The sequence below is a fragment of the Glycine soja genome, chromosome 10, assembly GCF_004193775.1.
Source record: "Glycine soja cultivar W05 chromosome 10, ASM419377v2, whole genome shotgun sequence".
Classification (NCBI taxonomy): Eukaryota; Viridiplantae; Streptophyta; class Magnoliopsida; order Fabales; family Fabaceae; genus Glycine; species Glycine soja.
This window is the reverse complement of record NC_041011.1, coordinates 41326891-41353417: the sequence shown is the minus strand read 5'-3', so window position 1 is coordinate 41353417 and position 26527 is coordinate 41326891. Positions and strand designations below refer to the sequence as shown.

At 34.8% G+C, this 26527-nt stretch overlaps 3 protein-coding genes across 5 annotated transcripts; 1 reads left to right on the top strand and 2 right to left on the bottom strand.

Moving 5' to 3' along the window:
* Positions 1-1418: 1418 nt before the first annotated feature.
* Positions 1419-5458, top strand: LOC114372565 (protein WVD2-like 1). 3 transcript variants are annotated; one of them, XM_028330196.1, is made up of 8 exons: positions 1419-1660; positions 1906-1995; positions 2929-3406; positions 3963-4048; positions 4285-4375; positions 4458-4529; positions 4656-4766; positions 4869-5458. In XM_028330196.1, the coding sequence occupies exons 2-8, from the start codon at positions 1970-1972 to the stop codon at positions 5169-5171; spliced, it is 1167 nt and encodes a 388-aa protein (XP_028185997.1). In that variant the 5' UTR covers positions 1419-1660; positions 1906-1969; the 3' UTR covers positions 5172-5458. The 3 variants fall into 3 exon arrangements, with proteins under 3 accessions (XP_028185997.1, XP_028185999.1, XP_028185998.1); XM_028330198.1 differs by lacking the exon at positions 1906-1995 and having other exon boundaries at positions 1419-1651; XM_028330197.1 differs by lacking the exon at positions 1906-1995.
* Positions 5459-6642: 1184 nt separating this feature from the next.
* On the bottom strand, positions 6643-7589 carry LOC114372531 (histone H1-like). The gene is made up of 2 exons (XM_028330135.1): positions 7399-7589; positions 6643-7314 (listed from the first exon to the last, which is right to left on the bottom strand). The coding sequence occupies exons 1-2, from the start codon at positions 7474-7476 to the stop codon at positions 6820-6822; spliced, it is 573 nt and encodes a 190-aa protein (XP_028185936.1). The 5' UTR covers positions 7477-7589; the 3' UTR covers positions 6643-6819.
* Positions 7590-23099: 15510 nt separating this feature from the next.
* LOC114370946 (receptor-like protein kinase ANXUR2) lies at positions 23100-26414 on the bottom strand. Its single transcript, XM_028328350.1, has one exon. It carries the CDS (start codon positions 25967-25969, stop codon positions 23381-23383), a length of 2589 nt encoding a protein of 862 aa, XP_028184151.1. The 5' UTR covers positions 25970-26414; the 3' UTR covers positions 23100-23380.
* Between the last annotated feature and the right edge of the window lie 113 nt (positions 26415-26527).

Genomic DNA, 26527 nt, shown 5'->3' with positions numbered 1-26527 from the left:
CTCACAATTGATATCCTGTAATCACGGTCTTATACTTTATGTTATGATGTTGATACGACATTAATTTGAATGCCGAGTAAAATATGAAAATATAACATAACATTTAAATTGGGATATATCGCTTTTTTCTTTCAGATGAGCTGATTGTATTATTGAATAATCAAATAGGGATATATAATTAAGAAAGAAAAAAAAAAGCAAATCACATTATAAAACCACCTAACATGGGCATTAACTAATATAAATTTATTTTAACCTAACTCATTATTTGAATAGAATTGTTTTCAATAAAAAAATACACATTATCTATATCGAAAAATCTAATTTTACATAAATATAAAATGTCAGTCCCGTAAGATTCGGTATTTTTTAATGTAAAATTATGATTTTGTACTTTCCTCTCTAATAAACAGATTTAATTGTCTAAAAAAAACAATTTAATTATGTAAAGAAATCTACACTCTCAACCAAATAAGTGTAAGCATGACATTTTAAGAAGTTGTTATAAAAATTAATAAATTTATTATATATGTCAATCTTAACTAATAATAGCAAAAAATATTTACATTATTAATACATTTTGAATATTTAATCATAAATATAAAAATCTTTTAACTATAGACTCAAATGTCACATGGCATTTCATAATTTTTTATTTTTGTTATTAATGTGACAACTTTGTTTTTTTAAGAAATATGAGATCTTTGTTGATAAATGGTATACAAAATATCTTTATAAGTATGAATATCTTATTCTTAATGAGTTCCTCAGTCTTAACTCACCTAATGTTTCTACCTACTAAAAAATGGTATTTCATTGCTTTACAACAAAATGAGCATATATAAAACTAATATTTTTCAATAAAAAAACTAATATTTTAGTTTATTATTTTTATCTATGGGAATGAAACTTAGGCATTAGAAAAAATATAATAATTTGTGCATATTATTTAACTAACTAGACTTCTTTGGTACCAATATTTTAATTTAACTAAATATTGAACATATAACTAATTTTTTTTAAAAAAATAAGTTGATCGAGGTAACCATTATTAAGTGTGGAAAAATGTAAAAGAAATTGGAAGAAAGGATAGTGCATTATTTTTGTGCAGATAATGGTCTACTAGTCTATAATTGTTTGGCTATATCTAGGTATATCTATAAGACTTGAGCATAGATAGTTAGATACCTTATCTGTTTGATGACTGTATCATTCGTTTCCCTTTTACTCTACATTTTAATTTTCATTTGACTTTAACCTCACTCTGGTGAAAGTTCACCCCCACTGTGACACTGTCATTTAACGCCGTCAACTCCTCGGTTCCGACAACCAACAACGGAGAAAAGTGCCTCGGTGAAAAATCGCCGTTAAAAAACCATCTATAAATAACCTTAAACCAACGAAGGAACAAAAACACAAACGGACGGGGGAGAGTGAGAATAAAAAAGAAAGAAAAAGAAGGGTTTTGATAAAGCAAAAGAATATTATTGAAACATAAATTTTGGACTTTCTTTGCATTTGGCACCCACCCCACAACGAAATAAAACAAAACAAGCACACAACCAGAGACACACACACGCATATAGAGAGAGAGAGAGAGAGAAGAAGAAGGAAGCAGAGGAAGAAGAAGGAGGAGATCTTGAGAGATCAGGTCGCAACTGTAAGCTACATTTCTCACATTCTTAACTTATTCTGTTACCGTTTTCTCTTTGGTTTTATTCTGCTTTACAATGTGGGTGTCGATCTCTGTTGCACTTAACTCTGCTTCGCGCTACTGTGGACAGATTTATCTGCCATTTCCACTCTCCTGCGCTTGTTTCTGTGATTTTTTCGATGTGGGTTTTTTCTCAGCGTGTTTCCTTTCTTTGATCTTTCTTCTGATTCGTTGTTTTTGACACTCACCAGTACTTGCAGCTCCCGAGAACCTCATCTTCTTTCACCGCCAAAGTGTGGCCTTTTCCTTTTCAAAATGGGGATACGCGTATTGGGTCAAAAGTGGAATTCGATTTCCTTTTTGCTTTTCTATGTTTTTATTTTTTCACCTATTGTTATTTCTTCGGTTGATTTCTTCATTTGTTGGGTTCATGTTGTTTCATTTCTCTTAAAAAGCTTTGATTTTCAGGTTTATTTTCTAACTCGAGTTATCAAAACATGTAAATGTTGAATTCAGTTTATCGAATTAGTCCTTTTGCGTCTCCCTTTCTGTTCTTCCGACCAAAGGGAAACGGTTTTATTTTTTTTTTTCATTTTCCATTCACTTGATTACTCTACAATGTAAACATGTGTTTTCTTTTTCCTTTCATTTGAAGATCATGTTGGAGTAGCTTCTTAATTTTCTTTTTGGCTCTTAACATGAAATTTAATTGCGTTCTTCTGAATTGTTATGCAGTTATTTCGTAGAATTATGCCTTATAATGTCTCCTCTTGCCGTTTACTCTTGTTCCACGTCAAAGCTCATTTAAGATGAGGAGTTTTTGTAAAAAGGAATGGAAAAAATTAGCTCAACATTTGAAGGTTATAGGGCGGTTGATAAAATTATCTAAATCACTAATAATAGTGAAATATATTCATATGAACAACTTTTTCTTATTGAACCGGGTTCATTCCTGGATCTGTTTATAACTTATTCAGAAGCAGTAACTTCTATCTGCCTTTTAATTTTTTAATCTCTATAAAGATATTCAGTTCATTCCTGAATCTTTCACCTTCGCTTTAAGGGCGGTGTACTAAGCTGACCATAAACATATGAAGTAGCTTTTTGTTTGGTTTCTGGCAGGGCGTGTATATATAGTCTTCTGTTTTAATTGTGTAGTATTTCTTGAACTTTTAGTGCTGATAGAAGAAACCTATTCCTTTACAAGTAGAACACTTCTACAATAATCTTTGTCTGAGTCTTGTGTTACTCACCCTGTAAATTATATCATGCAGGATCATGGGGAGAGAAGTTACAGGAATGCAAGTTGTGGACAAGAAGCCAAATGGCGTAATACCAGCTTCAAATGGTAGTTCTAATGATAAAGTGTGCATTTCTCCTAAAAGGACAGCAGCTAAGGTTCAGGCGAAGGATCACGAGGTAAATGAATGTACCAAAGCTAACTCTTTTGTTGAAAAAAGCCAAGAGAAGATGGATGGTTTGAGTGCCAAAGCAACAAACTGTAATACTGACTTGCCTGAGGAGGAGATTGAGATATCTGAAGTGCAGAAAATGGGTGACAGTAAAAAGTTAAGCTCGCCTGCTGCAAGAAAAGAGCATACTAGTCACCTTGTTACACATCCATCTGATTTGGTTACTGAAAAGCATGGATCCCACACACAGATTGTTGATGCTGAAGCTGATGCAACTGGTCTGAACTTATCACCAAACACTAACAACATGCTCTCACCTATCTCATCAAAGAATTCACAGGTAATTGATGGTCCTGCTTGTTGTCATGCCATCACATGTTGATCTTGAAGCATGAATCACTTCAATTCATAAGTACTCTTTTTGACAGAGCCATGGATGCTTAATGAACCTAGCACATGTTGTGCGTTTAAGTTATTAATAGGTTGTTTCTAGTTTTACTTTTGGAATGAGAAGGTAAAGTTGTTGGCGAAATACAGAACTAGGATCTTCCTTTTTGTGTGTGATATGTGTATTAGACAGAGGATTAGTTTCTCCACCTGTTGTCATTTAAACAAGTAAGCATGCTAAAAGAATTTTTTTAAGCACAAAATGAAGATAATTTATAGGCCATTCATTAAAATTTGAGGCATGCATTAAGAAGCTCAAAATACCAGGCCAAACAAATACATAAATGGTTTTATTTGTAAATATTGCTAATTTGTTAAGGTTTATGTTAACAGATTTACCTATTTATATGTTTTGATGTTTGCCATGGTGTCATGCAAGTTGCCGTTGTGGCTATTTTTTTTTTTTTTTTTATGAGATTACTGACAAAATAAAAATTCCATTTTTTCAGCCAAACTCTCCTTTTTCATCAAGAAAGACTTTGCAACATGACAAGAAGAACTATGATGATGAAGATAATTGGTCTGTCGCCTCCTCGTATCCTAAATTTGGACATTTTGATGGCTTATTGTTAACAAAGCAAGTTTTACGTGCATTAGAACCATCTTTGATATAGTGACGCTTCTAAAATCTCAAACATTTAGCACTTATTTATGAGTTTTAATGGAAAATTTGGATTATGAAACCATCCAAATGTAGTCAAGACATTACCTACACATAGTATAATACAACTGTTATTCCATCATTATGTGTTCCTTAACCACAAATATTAGTGCTATGTCTATGCGCACAGCTAGATCTAAGGTAACTCATGGTTCAGCCCCTACATTTAGATGCTCCGAACGTGCAGAGAAACGTAGGGAGGTATAAAATTTACTGACAAGTTAACTCATTTCTATATTCTTTTAAGACAGATTATTGATCCATGTCTGATGTATCTTTCCAGTTTTATCTGAAGTTGGAGGAGAAACACCGAGCTCTTCGAGAAGAGAAAAACCAGTATGAGGCGAGGTTTAAGGTGCAGTGGTCTTTCTCTTGTAATTGCAGGACGCATACTTGTTTTATGTTTATCCTCCCATGTTACCTTTTGTTGAATTGATCAAACAACTTGTTTACTGTTATATTTCGTAATTAACAATGATAGGAAGAACAAGAGGCAGCCATCAAGCAGTTGAGAAAGAACTTGGTAATTAAAGCAAATCCAGTACCAAGTTTCTACTATGAAGCGCCTCCCCCTAAGACTGAACTAAAGAAGGTATGCATTTGTTGTCATGCATAACATTCATTTTGGGTTCATTCCAATGTGAAGAGTTTTTTGATTTAAATGATTCATTGAGTTTGGCGTGGTGAGTGACAGCTGCCACTGACTCGGCCAAAATCACCAAAGCTAAGTCGGAGAAGGAGCCTTGGGGATGCTCTGAACCCATCTCCTGAAGTTTGTAGTCGAGGGCGTCACAGCACTGGAGCTGTAGGTCACACCAAGGGTGGTTCAAATGCCTCTTTCCCTCACAAAAACAACATTCGACGCAACAGCAATGGCGTTTGCAAACCTAAAGAACGAACAAAAGAGGATAAGGAAACAAAAACGGCTCCTCCTAAGATCACCGACCACGCAAATGCAGACATTCCAGTTCAATCATGTCCGTTGAGACCGAAATAGCCTTCATCACTTCATTTTCATGGGGACTGACTTTTGTGACTTGCAATGGTGTATATGTTTTGTAACTTATAATATTGCTACACGGTATCTCTTCCTATTATATAATGAGAGTTATTGATGTAATATGATGATGATTATGATGTTTCCCAGACTAGTCCCATAAAGTAGCTGCTTTCTGCAGGAGCATTAGGGTTCTTATTATACGGATTTTTCTATGGTGCTAAAATTGGGTGTGTTTTGCGTGTTCTTATCATGTGATTATGATATGCACCTTTGTTTTTCCACAATTGGACATTTTCTTGTTTTTATGTTCTACGGTTTTAGTTTTGTATTTTCGAACAGAGACTAGGATTCACAAGAAAAATTAAATGAGATTACGTGTTCGAATCTTAGATTAGTATTGCTATTAAAAGAATATCACGGACTTATGAAGAATGAACACACACTGGCACATAAAACTATGCATATGCACTGGAGCTTGGGATGGGACCCCGCCGATACCAAGATTAATGACAAATGATGGTTTTTAATTGATCTTAAATAAGTTTTTGCACGGTTTAAAATTTAATCTCAAAATTATTAAATGTCATTAAAAAATAAAATGTATTTATAGTAATATAAATTAGAATTTTAGTTTATTATTATATAGGATAAATATTTTTTTTTCGTATAATTAAATTCACAATATGTATTGTTCAATAAATAATTTATATTTTAAATTGTTGCACAACTTGTGCTATGAGGTGGTTTTAATAAGATTTCTGGTGGCATTTTAAACAAAATCGTGATAACAATTTTAAAAAATTGTTTTATTTAAAATTAGAAATTGTAGATGAATTAAAAGAGATGGACGTTTATGATAATAATAAGTGAAATAAAGAAAATATTTTATAGTAATTGATAAGCAAATTTTAAGATTTAATTATTTCTAGGATAAATATTCAAAACAATTGATAACCGAAATAGTATTCACCAGTTGGTCATGTACTCTATTCTATTCATAGTATAATATTAAAATCTACATTTTTTTACTGGGAATATTATTAACAAAAAAGTAAACGGGCTACAAACTAAAAAAATACAGCAAACAGGTTGGGCAACAATGTTCCACTAGTTACCAAACGCTGCGATATTTAAGCCAAATATTCCTTGTCATCACCGCTAACCTTTGAGAGAAATTGTACACATCTTGCTTTTACGCTAACTTTTCTGAATTTCTGTTGCGAACGCTATATCTATTGCAAGATTAATTAATTCCTGCTTATGCCACCTGACTGCATAAAGCACATAACGAATAAATAACATTTGACTGTATTTTTTATAGTTTAAAAAATAATCATAACTTCAATTTATCGAAAAAACCATCATGTTTATCGGGGCATTATTGCGAACAATTGTAAATCGCCGCACACCGCTACTAAAATGCAACAAAGGATCAATTGGGTAAATCATAGATAAGCCTTCATACAACTTGGACGTAAAGAAAACGAAATTGTATTCAATGCAAACAAGAACACTTGTTGAATTTCTAGAAAAAGGAATTTACATCAATACTCTTCTAAAAATATATTCACCTATACTACTACGAATGAACCCGAAATGCATAACACTATAACGCCAAACCAAAACCAAACCCCAATCCAATTCATCACTTCTTAGTCTTAGCCTTAGTCTTCTTCGCTGGTGATTTCACGCTCTTAGGTTTCTTCACGACACTCTTGGGCTTCTTCACGGCCTTTACGGGTGTCTTCTTCTTAGCTGGCTTAGCAGCGACCTTCTTGGCCGCGACCTTAGCGGGCTTAGACTTGGGCTTGGCAGTGGTGGCCGCAGCTTTGGACTTGGGCTTGGCAACAGCCTTTTTCTTAGGAGTAGCAGCTTTGGGCTTGGAAGCGGGCTTAGTGGCAGCTTTGGTTGGCTTTTTGGGAGCAGCGGCCTTAACCGGAGCAGGCTTAGTCGGTGCGAGCTTAAAGGAGTTTTTCACCTTAACAAGCTTGCCAGCAGCAACAGATTTCTTGAGATGAACGAGGACAAGCTTCTTGTAGGTTGCAGGCAACTCCTTGTGCTTCCCTTCGATGTATTTGGTTATCGCGTATTGGCTCGAACCGGTTCTCTCTTTCAGACTCGCAATCGCCTCTGCTATCATCTACAGAATAATCACATTAAATACAATTGGAAAAGAAATAAACTAAGAGAATTGATTTTGAAGGAGAGCATTTTGGGAAAGTACCACGGCGAAGGGAGGGTGGGAGAGGGGCTTCTTGGACGACGCCGTTTTCTTGGCCTTGGGTTGCGCTGCGGTAGACATGATGATGGCTTGATTGAAACTCAAAACGAAAAAGGAGAAACCGTTGTTGAAATTGAAACAAGAGATAGATAGAAATTCTGAGAGAGAGAGAGAGGTGTGGATGAGGGGGATTGAGGTGCGAGGCGTTTATATAGAAAAGGATGAGAGGGAAATGGCGAGCGCTGATTGGTGCAAATCGGGGTTACACGGATCGGGAACGTTTCGCCAATTTTAAATGTGGGCCGTTTGATTAAGTCTTATCTACGGTCGAGAATCTTAGTCAGCGGTGGCACATGGATTCATAGCGTTAACTCGGTTAACCTCGCTCCAGTTGCTTTGCTTTTAGGTTTTGGGGTTATGGGTGTGTTTTCCTCTGATTTTCATTGCCTAATAACATGAGATTTAGCCCATGGATTTTAACAACATTTTTTATGTTCTCCTAGCGTTGCATCTTAGCTTTTTAATTGTTATCTGTTTGCCCTATCTGCTTTAACAAATTGGGAAAAATTTTCCCTGCAATTACTCGTGTTTCGAACATTAGGTTTTCTGTGAGAGTGGATTGTAATTCTTGATTTAATTCCTTAATACAAATCAATGTGATTTTGATCTATTTTTCTATTTTGCAACCCATTCAAATTATGCACATTCGCATGTTTCTAAGATTGAACGTCAATTGGTTCTATGAATTCCCCCCCTATCAAACTTCTGGATTTTGTTCACAACTGATCCTAGCCACTTAGTTTCACAAAAAGTATACGGTTGCTGCCATGGTTTTTTTATTTGTTCTTTGTGGCTCTTTCACGTGATGTTAAGTTATATTAAAAAAAATTTGAATTAAACATTGAAACCTCGAAATTGTATTCAACTCTTAGATATGATTTACTGTGTGTCTGTTTTACAGTTCACCTCAACATGACCCATTTTCATGAATAGAACGTATCAAAACACTTGTAATTAGTTTATGAATTGAACAGATCACAAATTTTTTGGTGACAATTAATGCAGATTAAATATCCAAATGAGAGTAAAAGGATAAAAATAATTGTTTATGATTTAAATTTTTATGTTATTAAGGAATAAGTATTCTTTATCGTCAAACAAAATATCAGATCGCTAAGCGTTCTTTAATAATAATAGAGATGTTGTTTTGATTGTCTCGTATTCTTGATTCTTGATTTAAACATACTTTTTTGTTGAGAAGCAAAAGGTTTTTTATGGTCATATTGGTACTTGTGATTATCCAAAATGAATTTCTTAACCAAGTTCAAGGATCTGACTTTAGAAAGATGTACACCATTCTCTTATCTATTTATAAGATTATCCAAATAAGTCTTTTCTTCGTAATCTCATTGGGGTATGATAATTGATAGGTAACATAATAATATCGAAACACAAAAAAATATATATTACTTGCATTTTCAATGCTAATATATTATATATTTTAAGAAAATGATTTGATGTTGAACCATGGTGAATATTTTTTTATTTAAACCATAAGTATCATTTAATTATTCCAAACACATCTAAACTTCATTTCCTATTCATTTTCTCATAGAGTAGACTTTAGAAAAGAAAAAAAAAACTGTCATCGAACTACCTTCAAATATTTCTTTCTTCATCTTAATTTTCGATATCAATTGCAAGAAATGATTTTTTTGCAACGTAAGATGTATTGTTTTTTTTACCAGTTAAGATGTGTTCAGTAATGTGAATTAACATGTTACTGTAATTATATAATCTTATTGATAAAGTTTCCATGAAGTCGACTTTAATGATTTTGAATCAACATGTATGGTGTGATACGAATGTAAGTTTAGATTATAAAATTATTACAAGTACATTGAATATATTGTAAGTGGTTGAGTGAAATTATAAATTTCTCTGTGATATATCTATTGTTTGAGTTTCTTACGTCATATTGTAAACTCGTCAAATATTTACTCATATATATTGTTTTTGTTGATAATGTATATTATTTCTTAGTCTATTTGTACTTGGCTTGCACAAATCCCACTCACTTTATTTTCGTAAAAATCATTAAAAAAATGTATAGATTAGCATAAGCAAGCAAGCTTTATGTCAAATTGCTTTGGTGGTATCAAGTTCAATTAATGATCTTTTATAGGAGTACTAGCACGGTATCTGTGCATTTGCACAGATTATTACATAATTTTGTATATTATTTAATTATTAATTTATTTAAATGTTTTTCTTATAAAGATTTGATAATTTTATACCCACGATAATAATTAGTAAGTGAATTTTTTCAACCAGTATTAGTAATTGATATAAATTTTAGCTCTTATAACATAGTCATTTTAAGTTGTCATAAAATCAAATAAGTTACAATCACACTTAGAAGAATAACATTGTGCGTTCCTAATCCCTTTAAACAGGGATGACAATAAGAATCCAACATGCATATACAGGCAAATTTCCCAGACTAGGGTTCATTTAGAAAATATTTTTCAGACTAGGGCTCTTTTTAAACAAATACCAGAGGGGTGCTGTTTTTTACGTAGGAACAGTGGGATTATTCATGCAAATCGCTAGCATGAACAGCGCCACACTCAGGCACGCGACACGTGGCTGTGTCGCCTCTGCCACTGGCGACAACAGTGATGTCGCCACCTGCAATGGCGCTTTGGCCATGCAGGGTAGAGTCGCTGGTCAAACCAGCGCTTCCCTATGCGTAGCAGGTGCAGCTTTTGCAGGTCTAGTGAAGGTGCAGTGCAGCAGGGAAAACGCCAGGGCCTTTGGCGATTTAGGGTGAAAACGCCAGCTGCCTTGGCGATTTAGGGTCTTCAAATATTTCGTTTTGTGCTTATTCCTGCAACTGGTTCATTTCATTTTTCTTGCAAACTACTTCATTTTCCTTTTCTTGCAATTGCCAGAGGTTTCATTTTAAAGCTATTATCCGTGTTTTGTGCTTATTCTTGCAACTGCTTCATTTCATTTTTCTTGCAAACTGCTTCATTTTCCTTTTCTTGCAACTGCCAAGGTTTCATTTTAAAGCTATTAGTCGTGCCTTTGAGATTGTTTCTGTTTTGTTTTGGTGGATTTAGCTGTTCAAAAAACTGTGTGGTATGAAATTTTTTTTAAGTTATTTTGTTAGGTTGTAACTTAATTTTTGTATATAGTATTTATTTATTTTAAAATTAAATTAACGTTTATATTTGATATGCTTGTTTAAATGTGTGTTTAAATGTCAAAAATAAAAGAAAAATTGTGTAACAATATTAATTTGAAGATAATTTTTTGAGTGAAAATAAAAATATTTTGAATATGAAATTTGTAATAATTTTTTAATTAGATTAGGTTGGTGTTGATAATTTGTACAGAAATCGCGTTTAATTGCTTCTATTTTTTCTTCCGTGAACAATTTTCGTGAAATAAATTTATTTACATCTTTGTTAATAAATTTATTTGGTTATAACTTTTTTTTTCCAAAATAATCATAGATGTTGATTAAACGTGTACATGAATTATTTGATCCATAACTAAATTCTTGCATCGTCCCATCGGATATGTCATATAAATGTGTTCTAGATTCAAAATTTGTTAGTATGTTAAAAATTGATGAATGTTTGAACTTTGAATAAAAAAAATTTGTAGATTATATTTATTTAAAGTAAATATTTTGAGTATGATTTTTTTTAAGATGAAGTTGTAGTATTTTTTAATTAGATTAAGTTGGTTTTTGGTGTGTTAAAAATTTATAAGCGTTCAACTTGAAAGTGTTAAATATTTTATTATATTTTTAGCAATTTTGTAATTAGTTTTTTCCATGTTAAAGCTATTAATGTTAAGATTAATTATTTATAATACTAACTTCGTTCATGAATTATTTAATTTTGTGTTAAAAATGAGTATCTTGAAATTGTTCATTTTTTTAAGTGTGTCTCATGAAAGTAATTTGAAGTTAATTAAAAAATTTTAAAAGAGAAATTGAATGTAAAGTTCCAATAAAGAGATATTTTGGGATTACACTTTAAAAGAGAAATCTAGTGTTTTCGTGTTAAAAATGACTATCTTGTAATTTATTTGACGTGTTAAAATATTTTTTTTGTAGGTACAGGATGAATTCGGTTATAACAGTGTTGTATTTCAATGGAAGTGTATATGAAGATAATGATGGTGTAATATTTGAAGGAAGTAAAAAAGCGATTCAGATTAAACGTGGAATTAGTTTCAATGCCTTGAAGAAAAAAATTGGAGATAAGGTAAAGTTACAAAATAATGAAATTATTTCAGCTATCAGCTGTAGATTTTTAGTGTCAGGAAAATATATTGCCTTGCAAATTTGTGATGACGAAGACGTTGAAACGATGTTAGAAAGTTTTAAACAACAAGACCAAATGTCAGTTTTGGAATTGTACATAGAAAAGGATGTTGTTGGTGGTTCAATGTTTCATTCTGCAAATTCGCTTACATCATGTGGAAATTATTTATCTAATGATGAGACACAACCGGCAACAAATATGAGCAATTTACATATTGACGAAGACGATGATGATGATGATGATTATCTTGTGTCTAACTCATACGTTGAAGAGTCTGTAGACGAAGATGACAGTGTTGACGGTATATCTGAAACAGACGATGAAGTCACCGACATTCCTCAACCAGTAAGAATTGTTCACCCAGCAGAAGGTATAATTTGCTGTATAAAAAAATTTGACAATACATTTATTATTTGATGACAATTGTATTTAATGGTAAATAAGTATGATTTGATTTTTTATTTTGAACTGTTAGGTGCACAACGAATTGAAAATCCATTTTGGAATGATGCTTTTCATTATAACAATATCAACTGGAGTTATCCTGATGAGGAGGACATTTGCGGTTTGGAGATGCCGTCGACCTTTAATGTTGGCCAAGAATTATATGTTGGCATGGAATTTGATAGTAAAGATGCGGTCAAAAATGCAGTCAAACAATATGTTATGAAGGTGCATCAAAGTTTCAAAGTTGTTGAAAGCAAATCGAACAAGTATGTGGTTTGTTGCTTGAATAAGAATGCAGAGTGTCCTTGCCCTTTCTATATGAGGGCAATTTTATCTAAAAAAACAGATACGTGGAAAGTCACACAATGGGGTGGACCACACACATGTCTGAATATGAGCATGACACAAGATCACGAGAAACTTGATTCAGATTTAATTGTCACTTGTGTAGTAGGTACGTATTTTATGTTCATATTATGTTCATTTATTGTTAATTGTCATTTAAATTTTGTAATGTTATTCACAGGCATGATCAGAGAAGACCCATCAATAAAAATTTCTTTGATTCAAGAGAGGATTAACAGTGAATTTGCGTACAAGGTGTCGTACAAAAAAGCGTGGTTGGCGAAACAGAAAGCCATTGCAATTGAATATGGCGATTGGGATGAGTCATATGCGAAACTTTCGTCGTGGCTAAGACACATGCAAAATCATTCTCCTGGATCATATTTTCAAGTACTACATGATGATTTTATCGTTGGGAATACGGTTAGTCGCGAACACCGTCAGTTTCATAGAGTTTTTTGGACTTTTGGGCAATGTAAAGAAGCTTTCAAGTACTGTAAGCCAATCATACAAGTTGATGGCACACATTTGTACGGCAAATACCGTGGGACCCTCTTAATGGCCACATCACAAGATGGAAATGGTGGTGTCCTTCCTCTAGCATTCGCGGTGGTTGAAGGTGAGACGTTGACAGCGTGGTCATGGTTTTTGGCACACTTGCGTGAACACGTCACAGATCAAAATGGTATTTGTCTGATATCTGATCGACACGCGAGTATAAAGTCCGCTGTCGCTAACGAAGCCCTTGGTTGGCAACCTCCCCACGGTTATCATGTCTACTGCGTGCGACACATAGCAAGCAACTTCAATCGGAAATTCAATAATGCCAAACAAAAAGAAATGTTGAAAAAATTGGGTAAGATTTCCTATTTGATGGTGACGTTTATTTAAGTTTCCTATATACTTAAAATTGTTATTCATAACTATTTTTATGCAGCCTACACTCCTTGCAAGCACATTTTTTATCAGAATTTACAAAAATTTCGTGAACTGAGTCCAGCCATAGCCACATGGGTTGATCGAATTTCAAAGGAAAAATGGACGATGGCTTATGATAGAGAAGGACGTCGATATGGCCACATGACAACCAACCTTTCAGAATGTATCAATAAGGTTTTGAAGGATTGTCGAAACATTCCCATAACAGCATTGGTCAAATCAACGTACAGTAGGTGTCGAAAATACTTTGTTGAGCGTGGCCGCCAAGCGCAAAGACAGTTAAATGAAGGCCAAGTATATTGTTCAAAGCTTGTTAAAGAACTAAGGAAAAATCAAGAACAAGCTTGTACGCACATCGTTCGCGTGTATGATATCCACTCCACACGATTTGAAGTAGAGGAGAGCTTCAACCCTATAACGCAACGTGGCGGACAAAAGTGGGCAGTAAACTTGAATGGTCGTCATTGTCAATGCGGAAGGTATTCTGCGCTTCACTATCCATGTTCACACATTATTGCAGCTTGTGGTTACGTGAGCATGAACTACTACCAATATATAGATGTTGTTTATACAAACGAGCACATCTTAAAAGCTTACTCCGCACAATGGTGGCCTCTTGGGAATGAAGCGGCTATTCCTCCTTCTGATGACGCATGGACACTTATCCCTGACCCAACTACAGTTCGTGCGAAAGGTCGGCCAAAATCAACAAGGATAAGAAATGAGATGGATTGGGTCGAACCATCTGAGCACCGAACAAAATGCAGTAGATGTGGAGCCGAAGGCTATAACAGGCGTCGCTGTCCAATGCAATCTGAGCATGGGAGTTGTTCAAATCATTGATTTATGTATGTTAGTCGAGTGACTTGTATTTGTTTACGTTATGTTCAATGTATTGAATTTTTGGGGTTCAATGAATTCGGTACTTTAAGCCACTAACCCATAACACTAACCCTAACTCATAACACTAACCCCTAACCCCTAACCCTAACTAATAAACCCTAAATTTAACCCATAACACTCACCCTAACTCATAACACTAACCCTAACTCATAACACTAACCCATAACCCCTACCCCTAACTAATAAACCCTAAAATTAACCCATAACACTAACCCCTAACCCATAACCCTAACTAATAAACCCTAAACTTAACCCATAACACTAACCCTAACTCATAACACTAACCCCTAACCCCTAACCCTAACTAATAAACCCTAAATTTAACCCATAACACTAACCCTAACTCATAACACTCACCGTAACTCATAACACTAACCCCTAACCCCTAACCCTAACTAATAAACCCTAAATTTAACCCATAACACTAACCCTAACTCATAACACTCACTGTAACTCATAACACTAACCCTAACTCATAACACTCACCGTAACTCATAACACTCACCCTAACCCTTAACACTAACCCTAACTCATAACACTAACCCTTAAACCCCTAAGCCCTAACCCAAAACCCTAACCCACCCCAAATCAATAACCCCTACTCCAAAACAGTAACCCTTCAACCCCTAAGGCTTAGCCCCAACCCTAACCCCTAATCCAAACAATAGACCAAAAACCCTAACTCCATCCCTAACCCATAATCCAATCCTAAGTCTTAACCCTACCCCAAAACCCAAAACACTAACCCTAAACCCTAACAACTAACCCTAACACTAACACTAACCCATAATCAAAAATTGATGTTTCTTATCCCTAAAAAAAAATGATTCTAAAATCATTCGAGGTTAAAATGAAAGTGTACTTCAATATTATTTGTTTTGTATCATGTAATCAAAATCTTAACACTCTTGTTAAAAATTAGTTTACCCTCAACCCTAAATCCAAACATTTCATAACACACCCTTTTTAGTTGAGTATATTTAAGAATAAAATGATATACAAAAATAATCTGATTGCATTTACATTTTTTTGTTTTAATTATTTACAAATCTAAGTCAATTCATATATAGTTAAATTTGAGTGCATTCAATTCTACTTTAGTTTAAGGATTGATATTTTTGTCCTAACTGGTTAAAAACCCTTTCACCCTTAACCATAACACCTAATGAAAACCCCTAAGTCCTTACCCTAACCTTACCCCAAAACCCTAATCCAAAACAGTAACCCTTAAACCGTAACCCCTAATCCAATCCCCTAAGTCCTATACATTAGTAAAACTACTTACTTTTTCGTTTGTGTACTTTACTTTTATTTTTATACTTTGTTTATTATTATACTTTTATGCGCCACATAAACTCTATACATTAGTAAGGCATAATAAATGACATGCGATTGATTAATTGTCAAAATCAAATGTCTTACAAACAACAAAAAATTTACACAGAGACATAAAAATCAGTCATTATGGTGTCCGCGATGTCGTGAGGATGTGCCACACGGTCGATCCCATCTTCGTGCTTGACGATCAGGATTTCTTCTGCCGCGTTGTCTCCCCGCTTCTGCTTGCTCAGCCTCAGCAGAAAACTCCTGACGCAAATCAACACCTAATAAGTCGCCCATATCAGGTATTACTCCGGGTACATTCCATTGCGGAGCAAATGGGGCGTTAGGTGTTGCCATGGGGGCATCGTGCTGCTGCGAAGGAGTCATAGTGGGCCATGAAAAATGAGCTTGTGTTTCCGCAACACCACCGAACGAATGTTCGCTCGCAGAAGTATCAGTGTGATGACCTTCAAAGGGATACTGATACATCTGTGAAGGATATTCGGAAAATGTTGCTGGCGTGTAATACATTCCATGACCACGCTCCATCATTTGTTGCGAATATTGCTCCGCTTCAACAGGCTCCCTTCGTCTGCCTAACCCCCGAGTTTCAACACTTGACTGAAGAATGTGAAACTCTGGTGCTGGGAATTCACGCTCTGATGCTGGACCATGTGACACTGGCTCAGTGACTCTCTCTTGCTCTTCTGATATAATCGCCAACTTATCCACGTAAGGCACGAGATCATCAACTGTCCATGTGTTCCTCCCTTGTGGTGACACCATATACTGTAAAGTCTCCACAACTTCACCCTACAATTATTAGCGTCAACAAATTAATGCTCACGCTTAAGAAAATTATTAGAAGTTAAACATTGAAAAACAAATAAATACCAATGCAGCTGTGTTTGCATTGTTTGGGTCGACAAACATCTTTGTTTTACGCCTATACCACACCATATAGTCCGAGTTAAAACCTAGTAAGCCCTGCTGTCGAGGATAAACGTCGACCCTAAACTGCGCTGCATTGTTCCACTGACTAATGATTGGGGCCAACAGGTGGAACCAATTCTCATCTTGTTTGCCTTTGAGCGTTATGCCATGGAGATTCTGCGGTTGCGAAGGACACCCGGGAATAGGTTGTTGCAATCCATATTGTCGTAAAACCCTATCGGGTTGGTGCCACTCAACAACATGAAAACAAATCAGTGGCACCACCGCGAACCAGACTACACTTCCAACCACACAAATTTGAGGCAGCGCTGCCATCACAGTTGGTGTGTATGGCTCCCAGACAAACTGCATATAACAACAAACTTGTCAATTTTCAGTCAAACATAACATATTAAAATATAATTTAACCATTACATTACAATCTTCTTACCTCATGTCGTTTCATCAGATCCAATTTGCGACGGAAAACTCTAAGATCATCATTGCCGATATGCTGATTTCCACGTCGTAGCCACCTACAATAAAAATGAAATCATCATTATCAACATGTTCCATCATTAAATATTTTCAATTCAAATGTAATTTTTTTAACGACAAACCTGTGTCCAAGTGGTTTGTTTTCTATGACGGGAGGTGTCCTCTTTGGAGCTAAAGTGGTGCATCGTTCCCATGCCCACATTTGGATTAAGATGCACATACCTCCGATTGATTTAACTTTGTAATCGGTGGCGCTGTACATCTCTCTATATAAATACGCAAGCACGGCAGGTCCCCACGCATACGTGCTGCACTGTTCAAAGTCACGTAAAAATTGTAGGTACCTTAAGGAAACTCTGCTACTACTTTTGTTAACAAAGAGGACACCTCCTATGAATCGAAGAATCCACGCACGGGTAAACCTTTGTAATTGTTCAACGTTACCCTCATCAATATTTATGTGAGAAAAATGGTGAGCCAGCCAACTTAATTTGACCACACTGCCTTCAATTTCGCCTTCCTGTGGTCTGACTCCTAATAATTCTTCACACAAATTGGCCCAATCAAGATTTGTCGAACCAATTAATGGTGCCCCGTCAGTACGCAGACCTAATAAAATTGACACATCTTGGAGAGTAATGGTAGCCTCTCCGCATCTCAGGTGAAACGTGTGGGTTTCGGGCCTCCATCTTTCAATGAACGCACTAATTAAGGCCGCATTTATCTTTAGGTATCCCATCTTCATGATCCAATAAAACCCACATTGCCGAAGTAGAGGAACAATTTCCTCTGGTATTTGTTCTTCACCTTGATATGTCGGCACTGCTCGTCTAATGTGTAATTTTCTATCTGGTTCCCCATTCCAAACATGTTCTGAAACATGCTTGGGTTGCATCCACAAGACGTCACCATCAACTGGACCAGACCTAGTTTGTATGCTCGATGAGCATGACGACGAAGATGCCATTGATCCTACAAAATAAAATATAAAACAATTCATTAACGATAAAATTTATACATTAATTATACATACACAAATTAAGTATATTTACAAAAAAACTTAATTAAAATAAGGAAAATTTAAATGTATTATACAATCACGGAAATTTAAATGTATTATACAATCACGAAAATTTAAATGTATTATACAAAATAAATTAAATTACATCCAAAGACAATTTTACATAATTAATAAATTATATTTTTTTAATTTCAATAACAAAATATATTATACAAATAACCTAATTCATATATATTCTATAAATAAATTAAATTACATACAAATATAAATTTCAATATATAATATAATATTTATATTTTCGACTAAAAATTAAAATAATATATATACAAAATTAATAATTAAATTTTCGACTATTAACTAACGTAATATAAAAAACTAAAAATTAATAACTAAAACTAACGTAATATAAAAAATTAAATTCTAACCTAATTTAAAATTAATAATTTATACTACATAAAATTATTCTTAATCTATGAATAATTTACCATATACAAAATTAATGACTTTAAATAATTACGAGTAATATAATTTAATATACAAAATCAATAATTTTAAATACGTAAAACTACTATAATTTAAACATAACATATTTTGTCTAATAATTACTAAAACTAACGTAATATAAAATATTTCATTCTAACCTAATTTAAAATTAATAATTTCCCGTACATACAATTTTTCTTAATCTATGATATTAAATATTTAAATTAAATGTAATCTACCATATACAACATTTAAACTAAAGCTAATCTATAATTATTTCTAATCTATTTTAAGGAAAATTTCAACTAAACTTAATCTATCATATCAAAATTAAAAATATTCCTAATCTACCATATCAAAATTAAAAATATTCCTAATCTACCATATAAAATTAATAACTTAGAGTATGTAAAAGTATTCCTAATTTATCATATAAACCTAAATCTAATCTACCATATAACATTAACAATTCAAACTATAATCTTATACTACCTAAAACTATTTATTTATCAAAATATAATCTAGCATATATAACATTAACAATACAAAGAGCCCTATACAAAATTATTATCTTATACTACCTAAAATTATTCATTTATCAAAATATAAACATGTACATAAATAAAACATATAAAATATATTGACTTATACTACCTAAAATTATTCATTTATCAAAATATAAACATGTACATAAATAAAACATATAAAATATATTGAATATATAACTTACAAGCTTTTATAAAATGGAAGAAGACAACAAACTGATCAGCACCACTCTCAACACTCAAGCAACCACCAGCTACCTCTCTCTCAACAGCAACCACCTTCTTTTTCACCTTCAACACACAAATTTTACAATCAACCGTGAACTGGAGCCTCCCTTTCAACCACCTTCTTTTAAATCCCACTGAAGCTGAAAACGCCAACATCACTGGCGCCTCCCTCTCACCCAAATCGCCACCTCGAGTGGCGCCTTCCAGCTACGACCGCAGAGCTGCAGCTGCTGCAGCCTACGTTTGCAGAAGTGCAGGTGCTGAAGTCGCTGGTCAAACCAGCGCTTCCATGCACCTCTGGATGCGCCAATAGGACCTGCGATATGCAGTCCTTTGTCGCCAGTCACAGTGGCGACATGCCACGTGGCTCTTCCCTGTTGAAGGCGCCATCTCCACTGGCGCCATGCACTGCTGCTACGTAAAAAACAGCACCCCTCTGGTATTTGTTTAAAAAGAACCCTAGTCTGGGAAATAATTTCTAAATGAACCCTAGTCTGGGAAATTTACCTGCATATACACGTTAAATCCATTCCAAACTTTAACGGAAAAAATAACCTACTTTAATAAGGGACGGGTTCGGATACTTGATCCTTTGTCCATGCCTCCATACTCCCGAGCTATACATTCACTACAATAATATTATTATATATATTATATATAATTAATTTCATACTTTTTTATAATTATTAAAAATCTAAATTAATCATTTCAATATTGTAATAATAATTAAATAAAAAATTAAAATTATACAGTTAACTAAAAATATAACTTAATTCTTAAATACAAGTTTTTAATTTTTAGTAAATTATATATAATGGTTATATATATCGTTTTAATTAAAATGTAATTTATAATTTAATTTATGATTTATTTCAAATTTAAAATATACAAACAAACAAAAAATTAAAAAGTGTAGGATGTGTTTCCACATGTTTTTCTGGTCAAACACAAAACATTTTGGACAAATTTGAATATTGGACGAAAATAAGGATTTTTTAAAAATAAAATGATTAAGTAGTCTCTATTTTTATCAAAATTATAGATTGAGCCAAATTAGGGAACCAAAATTGTATCTAGAGCTAGACATTTGGATTTGGGCTTGTGAACAACATGAGTAACCTGAAATTTGCACAGTATATGGCCGTGATTTTTTTTAACTCATTTAAATTGTAGGAATTTTGCTCCGACTTGCAAGTTAAGCAAACTTAAGTGCGGCTTTAGTGAAACTTAATGTAAAATAAAAATGGGCTAAAAATAGAAACTAAATGCCTTGATTTAGTATTGATTGAATAGTGTTTGAGTATCCATGAGCTGCTTGTTAGGGGTATATGGTTCGGTCTATTTAAGGCTCGACTCGGTTTGCCTTGTTTGCTATAAAGGCGAAACTCAAATTTTTTAAAAAGTTTTTTTAGATAAAAATGTCAAAGTCAAATTATAAAAAAAAACTTGTTAAGCTTGACAAACCGACTTGTTTAAATAATAATAATAATAATAATAACTATTATCTATATCATTCTTATGGCATTATGAATGACAAGGATGAAGTGACATAAAGTGCTTAGAGAGTTCACTTACATGTGGACAATTTTCAAAAAGAAAAAAAGTTCAAGTTAAAAGGATAATGCAATCAGATTAATACTTCTAAAGAAAAGAATGTTTTGTAAAGACATTTTTAGACAATTTAAATATTTTTATTTGGCTATATTAGTATAAATGATCTCTAATCCACATATTTTTTAATATTATGCTCTTTTTTTTCATTTTCTTTTGATATACTTTGTGTTTAAATAACTTGAATTCAATATGATTTTGTTTATAAATTATTTTTGGATTTGTACATTACTTATGCAGAATTTTATAAGTTTCTTTTTTTAGTTAGTATTTTACTAGGTTTTAAAACAATTAATTGATTAAATATGTCTTTAAACAGACTTTTAAATAGGCTCGTAGGCCAAACCAGCCAAATCGAGCCTTTAAAAATAGCCTATAACAGGTAATGAGTCAAACTCAAACTTTGTGTATTTAACTCAAGTCGAGCTCAAGTCTAGTAAAGCTTGGTTTGACTTGACTCATTTCCACCCTAGACTTTATGTTAAGATTCACAAATTTTCACTGAACATGCAACGTTGGAGATATCATACGGAAATTTACGTTGGAAGACATCAAGTCGCAAATTTTTCTCTGGATACTAGCAAATTTTACATTATGGATATCTTTGAACTTATTGAAGATTAATTGCAAATTTATATTGGGTAGGAATGAAGAAGACTATCATGGTGTTTGTGAGATCTTGTGACATTTGTCAACGACTAAAATATATGGGCACGTCCCCTGATGGTTTATTATAATCCTTACCTATCCCACTATTTATCGACCATCTTGCAATGGGTGTTCCTAATGGTAAACAGTATTTTGTACGCAATGAAATGTGAGTTTTGGCACTGAAAATGTTTTACTATCTTTTGGAAAAACTCACGTTTTTTTTCCCAAGTGTGTAACAGGAATGCTCCACAAAAAATAAGCATGAAAAGGACATCTCGAAGAATATTGGAAGAGCACTCTAATGCTGCCTCTGCTACACGACTTGCTAATTTCTTGCATAAATTCATCATTCTCATTATTTCATTTATATTCTTCATTATCAGTGAGCATCAAAGATGTGAGATATCCATGAATTACAAACACATTTGCAATGAATAAGCAACTTCACTGAAACCCACAAGATTTCACTTATCAGTTCTTGAGGCAGATGGACGATCTAGTTTGTGGTTTTGGTAGAGCTGGCAACCTGCCTCCAAGCATGACCAAAGTAGGTCCACAAATTGACAATTGTGTGCTGCATCTCGACCTGCACCTGAGGCATGTAGTACCAAGGTGCTTCCAAAGAAGGGATATGTCATCCATATAATTTCATCTTCATGCACCTCTATCAAATTGATTAGACTGTAAAAGGTAACTTCAGGCACCTTTGCCTTTTAGTGTTCTTAAGTATTGCTTATAAATGATCATTGATTTACAGGCGTCAAAATTATTTGTATTATTAGTGTAACCTAATGTATTTTATGCGGAGAGCGGACTGACTATTGTATGAGTCAATAATGTTGTTACTTTAGCAAATACTGCACCATTATACTTTAGAAGATCTACACTCTTCTTATTATTAGGACCAAAACATTACCCTCATATATTTGTTTTTTTTTAAAGAAGAAAAAATAATATCATATATCATATATATTACTTTTTCTTTTCTTTTATTTTTCTATTCCTTTCATCCAATCCACCCACAAATATGATATGAAAGTATAGGTTTTAACTCTGTCTATCCTTCATCTTACTTTTATGTAATTGTTTTCTTATATATTTTTTTCTATTCCATTATTACTTATTACATTTTTGTTTTCTCTCTCTCTAACTTTTTTTCCTAGTTCCTAGCACAACTAACACAATTTCAAGTTGTTTATATTTTTTTCACATTTCAAGTTGAACTTAGGCAAGCAAAATACAAGAAATGAAAAAGTAGCGTTACCTACAATTCTACCACAATTTACTTGATGGAGTGATATAGATTAAGAAGGAATCCGAATTCCCAAGTTCTTTCCATTATTACAGTTCACATATACATAATCTAAATCCTGACAGTGCTGATTTTGCAGAAACAATACTGATTCTGATAAACTGTAAATGATATTATATATATCAGCTATATTGTACATAACAAGCAGGGTGAGCTTGATTTTTCTGCCTTTTTATACAACAGGTTGCTATTATGTTATACACAACCAGACTTAATAAGCTATTTAACGTGATAACAAGGGGGAAAAACAAAGAAGAAGAAGAAGAAGAAGAAGAAGAGGCAATAAATGGAAAGAGCAATAAAACTCTGTATACTCTTTGTAATCTTGAATTCCCTGGCTTCCTTAAAGCATGGAGCTTTTTGTTATAGCAAAGCGATCATTTGGAGCATTTGTGATTTATCTTCATCGTCCTTTTGGATTGGCAATTTGCGAGAAGATGGAAGCATGGTTATCACTACTGGACTCGTGGCTAAGGTCATGCTCACTTCCAAGGCTAAGGTTTTTGTAGTGAGCTGCCATGTCATTGTTTTCCAAGTTTACTTCTTCAAACTCACTTTCATCAAGACGCGGTTCGTGAGTTTTACCATCGGGGTTTTGTTGCACATTGAGAGCAAATTCGAGATTCCACAAGAGATCATTCATGGAGGGGCGTTCGAAACCAAGATCAGACACACACTTCTCAGCTGCATCAGCAAACTTTTTCAAGCTTTCAGGGTTGATCTGTCCTTTGATGTTGGGGTCAATGATGTCCTCAAGTGTTCCTCTTCTTTTGTTGTACAATGCCCATTCCGCAAGGCTTACCTGTTCCTTTGCAAGGCTAGGATTGAGAGCAGGCCTTGAACAAAGTGCCTCAAACAAAACAACCCCAAATGAGTACACATCCGATTTCTCAGTCAACTGTTGCCTCCTAAAATATTCAGGATCCAAGTATCCAAAGCTACCCTTCACCACAGTACTAACATGACCTTGGTTCATGTTTGGACCCGTTTTGGAAAGTCCAAAATCTGAAACCTTGGCAACCCAATTTTCATCAAGGAGAATGTTGGTTGTTTTGACATCTCTATGAATGATGGTGTACTTTGCACCCGTGTGAAGGTAGTGAAGGCCTCTTGCAGCTCCAATGCAAATCTCCAACCTTTGCTTCCAAGATAGTGTGTCTAATGGCTTGTTTCCCTTGTAAAGGTGTTCCCTCATGGTGCCAAGTGCCATGTAGTCATAAACCAAACACATCTCATCATCCTCCTCGCAAAAACCTATCAAGGACACCAGATGCTTGTGTCTCAACTTGGACAACATCTCAATCTCAGTCTGGAACTCGTTCACTCCTTGTTCTGATTGCGGGTTCGATCTTTTGATTGCCACTTTGAACCCATTATCAATAACACCCTTGTAAACCTTTCCAAACCCTCCTACCCCTATCACATTGGACTCGTCGAAATTCTTGGTCGCTTCCTTCATCTCTTGCAAGGAGAAATAGCGACACAATCCTTGAGCCATGGCTGATATGTTGGCACTGCCAACACTCTTCCCTGACCCTGTGGTTTTGGTGCCTGCGGTGTGCGTATTCCCATAAATAGGTAGCCAGCTTGATGTGCTGTACGATCCCGGAGCTCTCTTTTTCTTTTGGTGTTGAACAACAACAATTATTGCAGCCATTAAGGCAAAACCTGCAGCACCCCCTGCAGCACTGCCAATAACAAAAGTCTTATTACTACCATGTTTGTTTTGGAAAGTCTTTGCATGCTCCTCATGTTCAATCAACATCTCCGAAGGTTGAGGATTGGGACCAGATAAATCCGTGTCATTGAGCTTGAACACCTCCACCCCATTAAGTAACGAATCATAAAATTCTGGCTCCGTTTCAGGTGCAGGGTGCAAAGCAAGCCAGAGTTGATCATCACCTGCCTCATCTTTCACATATATCACATAATCTTTATAAGTTGCCACTCCTTTACCTCCTGTCCACCCAATCACATCAGCTTCAGCCTCCGCTGTTTGATTGTTGATGAAGATTTTGAAAACAATTTCATTCACCTTGGAATAGTAATAGTCACAAAAATGCAATCGTGTAAGGTACATCGAACCCGGATCAACATGGAAGATCCACGTGAGATTGAACCCCATGTTGACGTCCTTATTGTTCCCCATGGATCTTGAAGTAGAGTACACAATAGGAGGAGCAATGTTCTGTGGCATGGTTTTGTAGTCAATTTTGACATCCTTGGTAGCGTGGTTGGTGACACCAGTGGCAGCACCGTATAAATAAGGTGTATCATCGTACCACATTCTGCTTAGACCAGAATCTTGTTTCGGAGATATAAATTGTCCACCAACATTTAATCTGAACATTGTCTGAAAATGAAAACTTTTTGTATCCATGGTTTGGTCGGAGTACCCCACCATAGGAGCCGAATCAAACAACTCCGGCATTTCAATAAGTTGAATCCCATTAACAAAAGCGAAAGCACCATTCTGTTTCCCAGAGGGTTTGAAGGTAAGGGAGAGAGTGTCCGAATCCAAAGGCGCGAGGGAATACTCTCTGTCGAGGTAGGCTTGGGAGAGAGCTTGGCATGTGATGGAGGCGCTGAAATTGGAAAGAAGCGTAACGCTGTTTGCTGTGACGGAGAAATATGAATTGACGGGGTCGAAGGTGTTGTAAACTGCAGGGTAGAAATGGAGCCTGAGCCAGTAACGTTTGTCGAGTTTAACGGGGAACTTGTAGGTTGCTTCGGAGGTGAAAACACGAGATGTCATGTACGGAACCTCGGACAAAAGCGAAGGGTCTTGGAAAGAGGCTTTGGAAGTGACGGAATTGCCACCAGAGAGGTATTTGTTGTCGGGCGTCCATTGTCTTCCGTCGCTATCTTTGCCTCCACCTTCGCCTAATCCACACCCCAACATCAAGGAATCGCCGCCACCTTTGTCGGGGGGTACGGCGTTTAAGAAAACAGGGAAACATAACACCAACCAAAGACACACGTGGATGTACATGGTTGAAAATGAATGGAAAAGTGTAAAAGAAGATCACACACGATGGGGCGTACAGGAAAAGATTATGGGTGTGATGTGACGAGTTACGAGACGAGAATGAATGAATTAAAAAAAGGGGTTTTTCCTTTCCGTTTTCCTGTACGCCGGCAATTAACAACAAGCTATGGTTGAAATCAGAAGCATCGATCGTTCACGCAGGTGTGAAACAACCTACCTGGATTGGTGGGAACGAACCAAACCAGGCAAGAGGAAAAAAAGGGTTGAGTTTTATGATTTTAATTATTTTTATCTTTTTGGTACTACGAGGAGTTACTATGGTTTTCTCTTTTGTTCTGAATTCGGATTTTGGAAGTTTTTTTTTGTTTTGCCCCCTGTGACGAGTAACGATAACGTTCATGGATGAGAGTTACGACAGGGAGTGAGAATAGTAAATGGTTGTAAATGATTTGTTACAATTTGCGATATTCTTTGAATCCAAAACTGGCGAGCCTGAGCCATATTTAGCATTCCATTTCCATATAATATGGGGGAAGGAGTGACAATCTATCATTTCCCGCT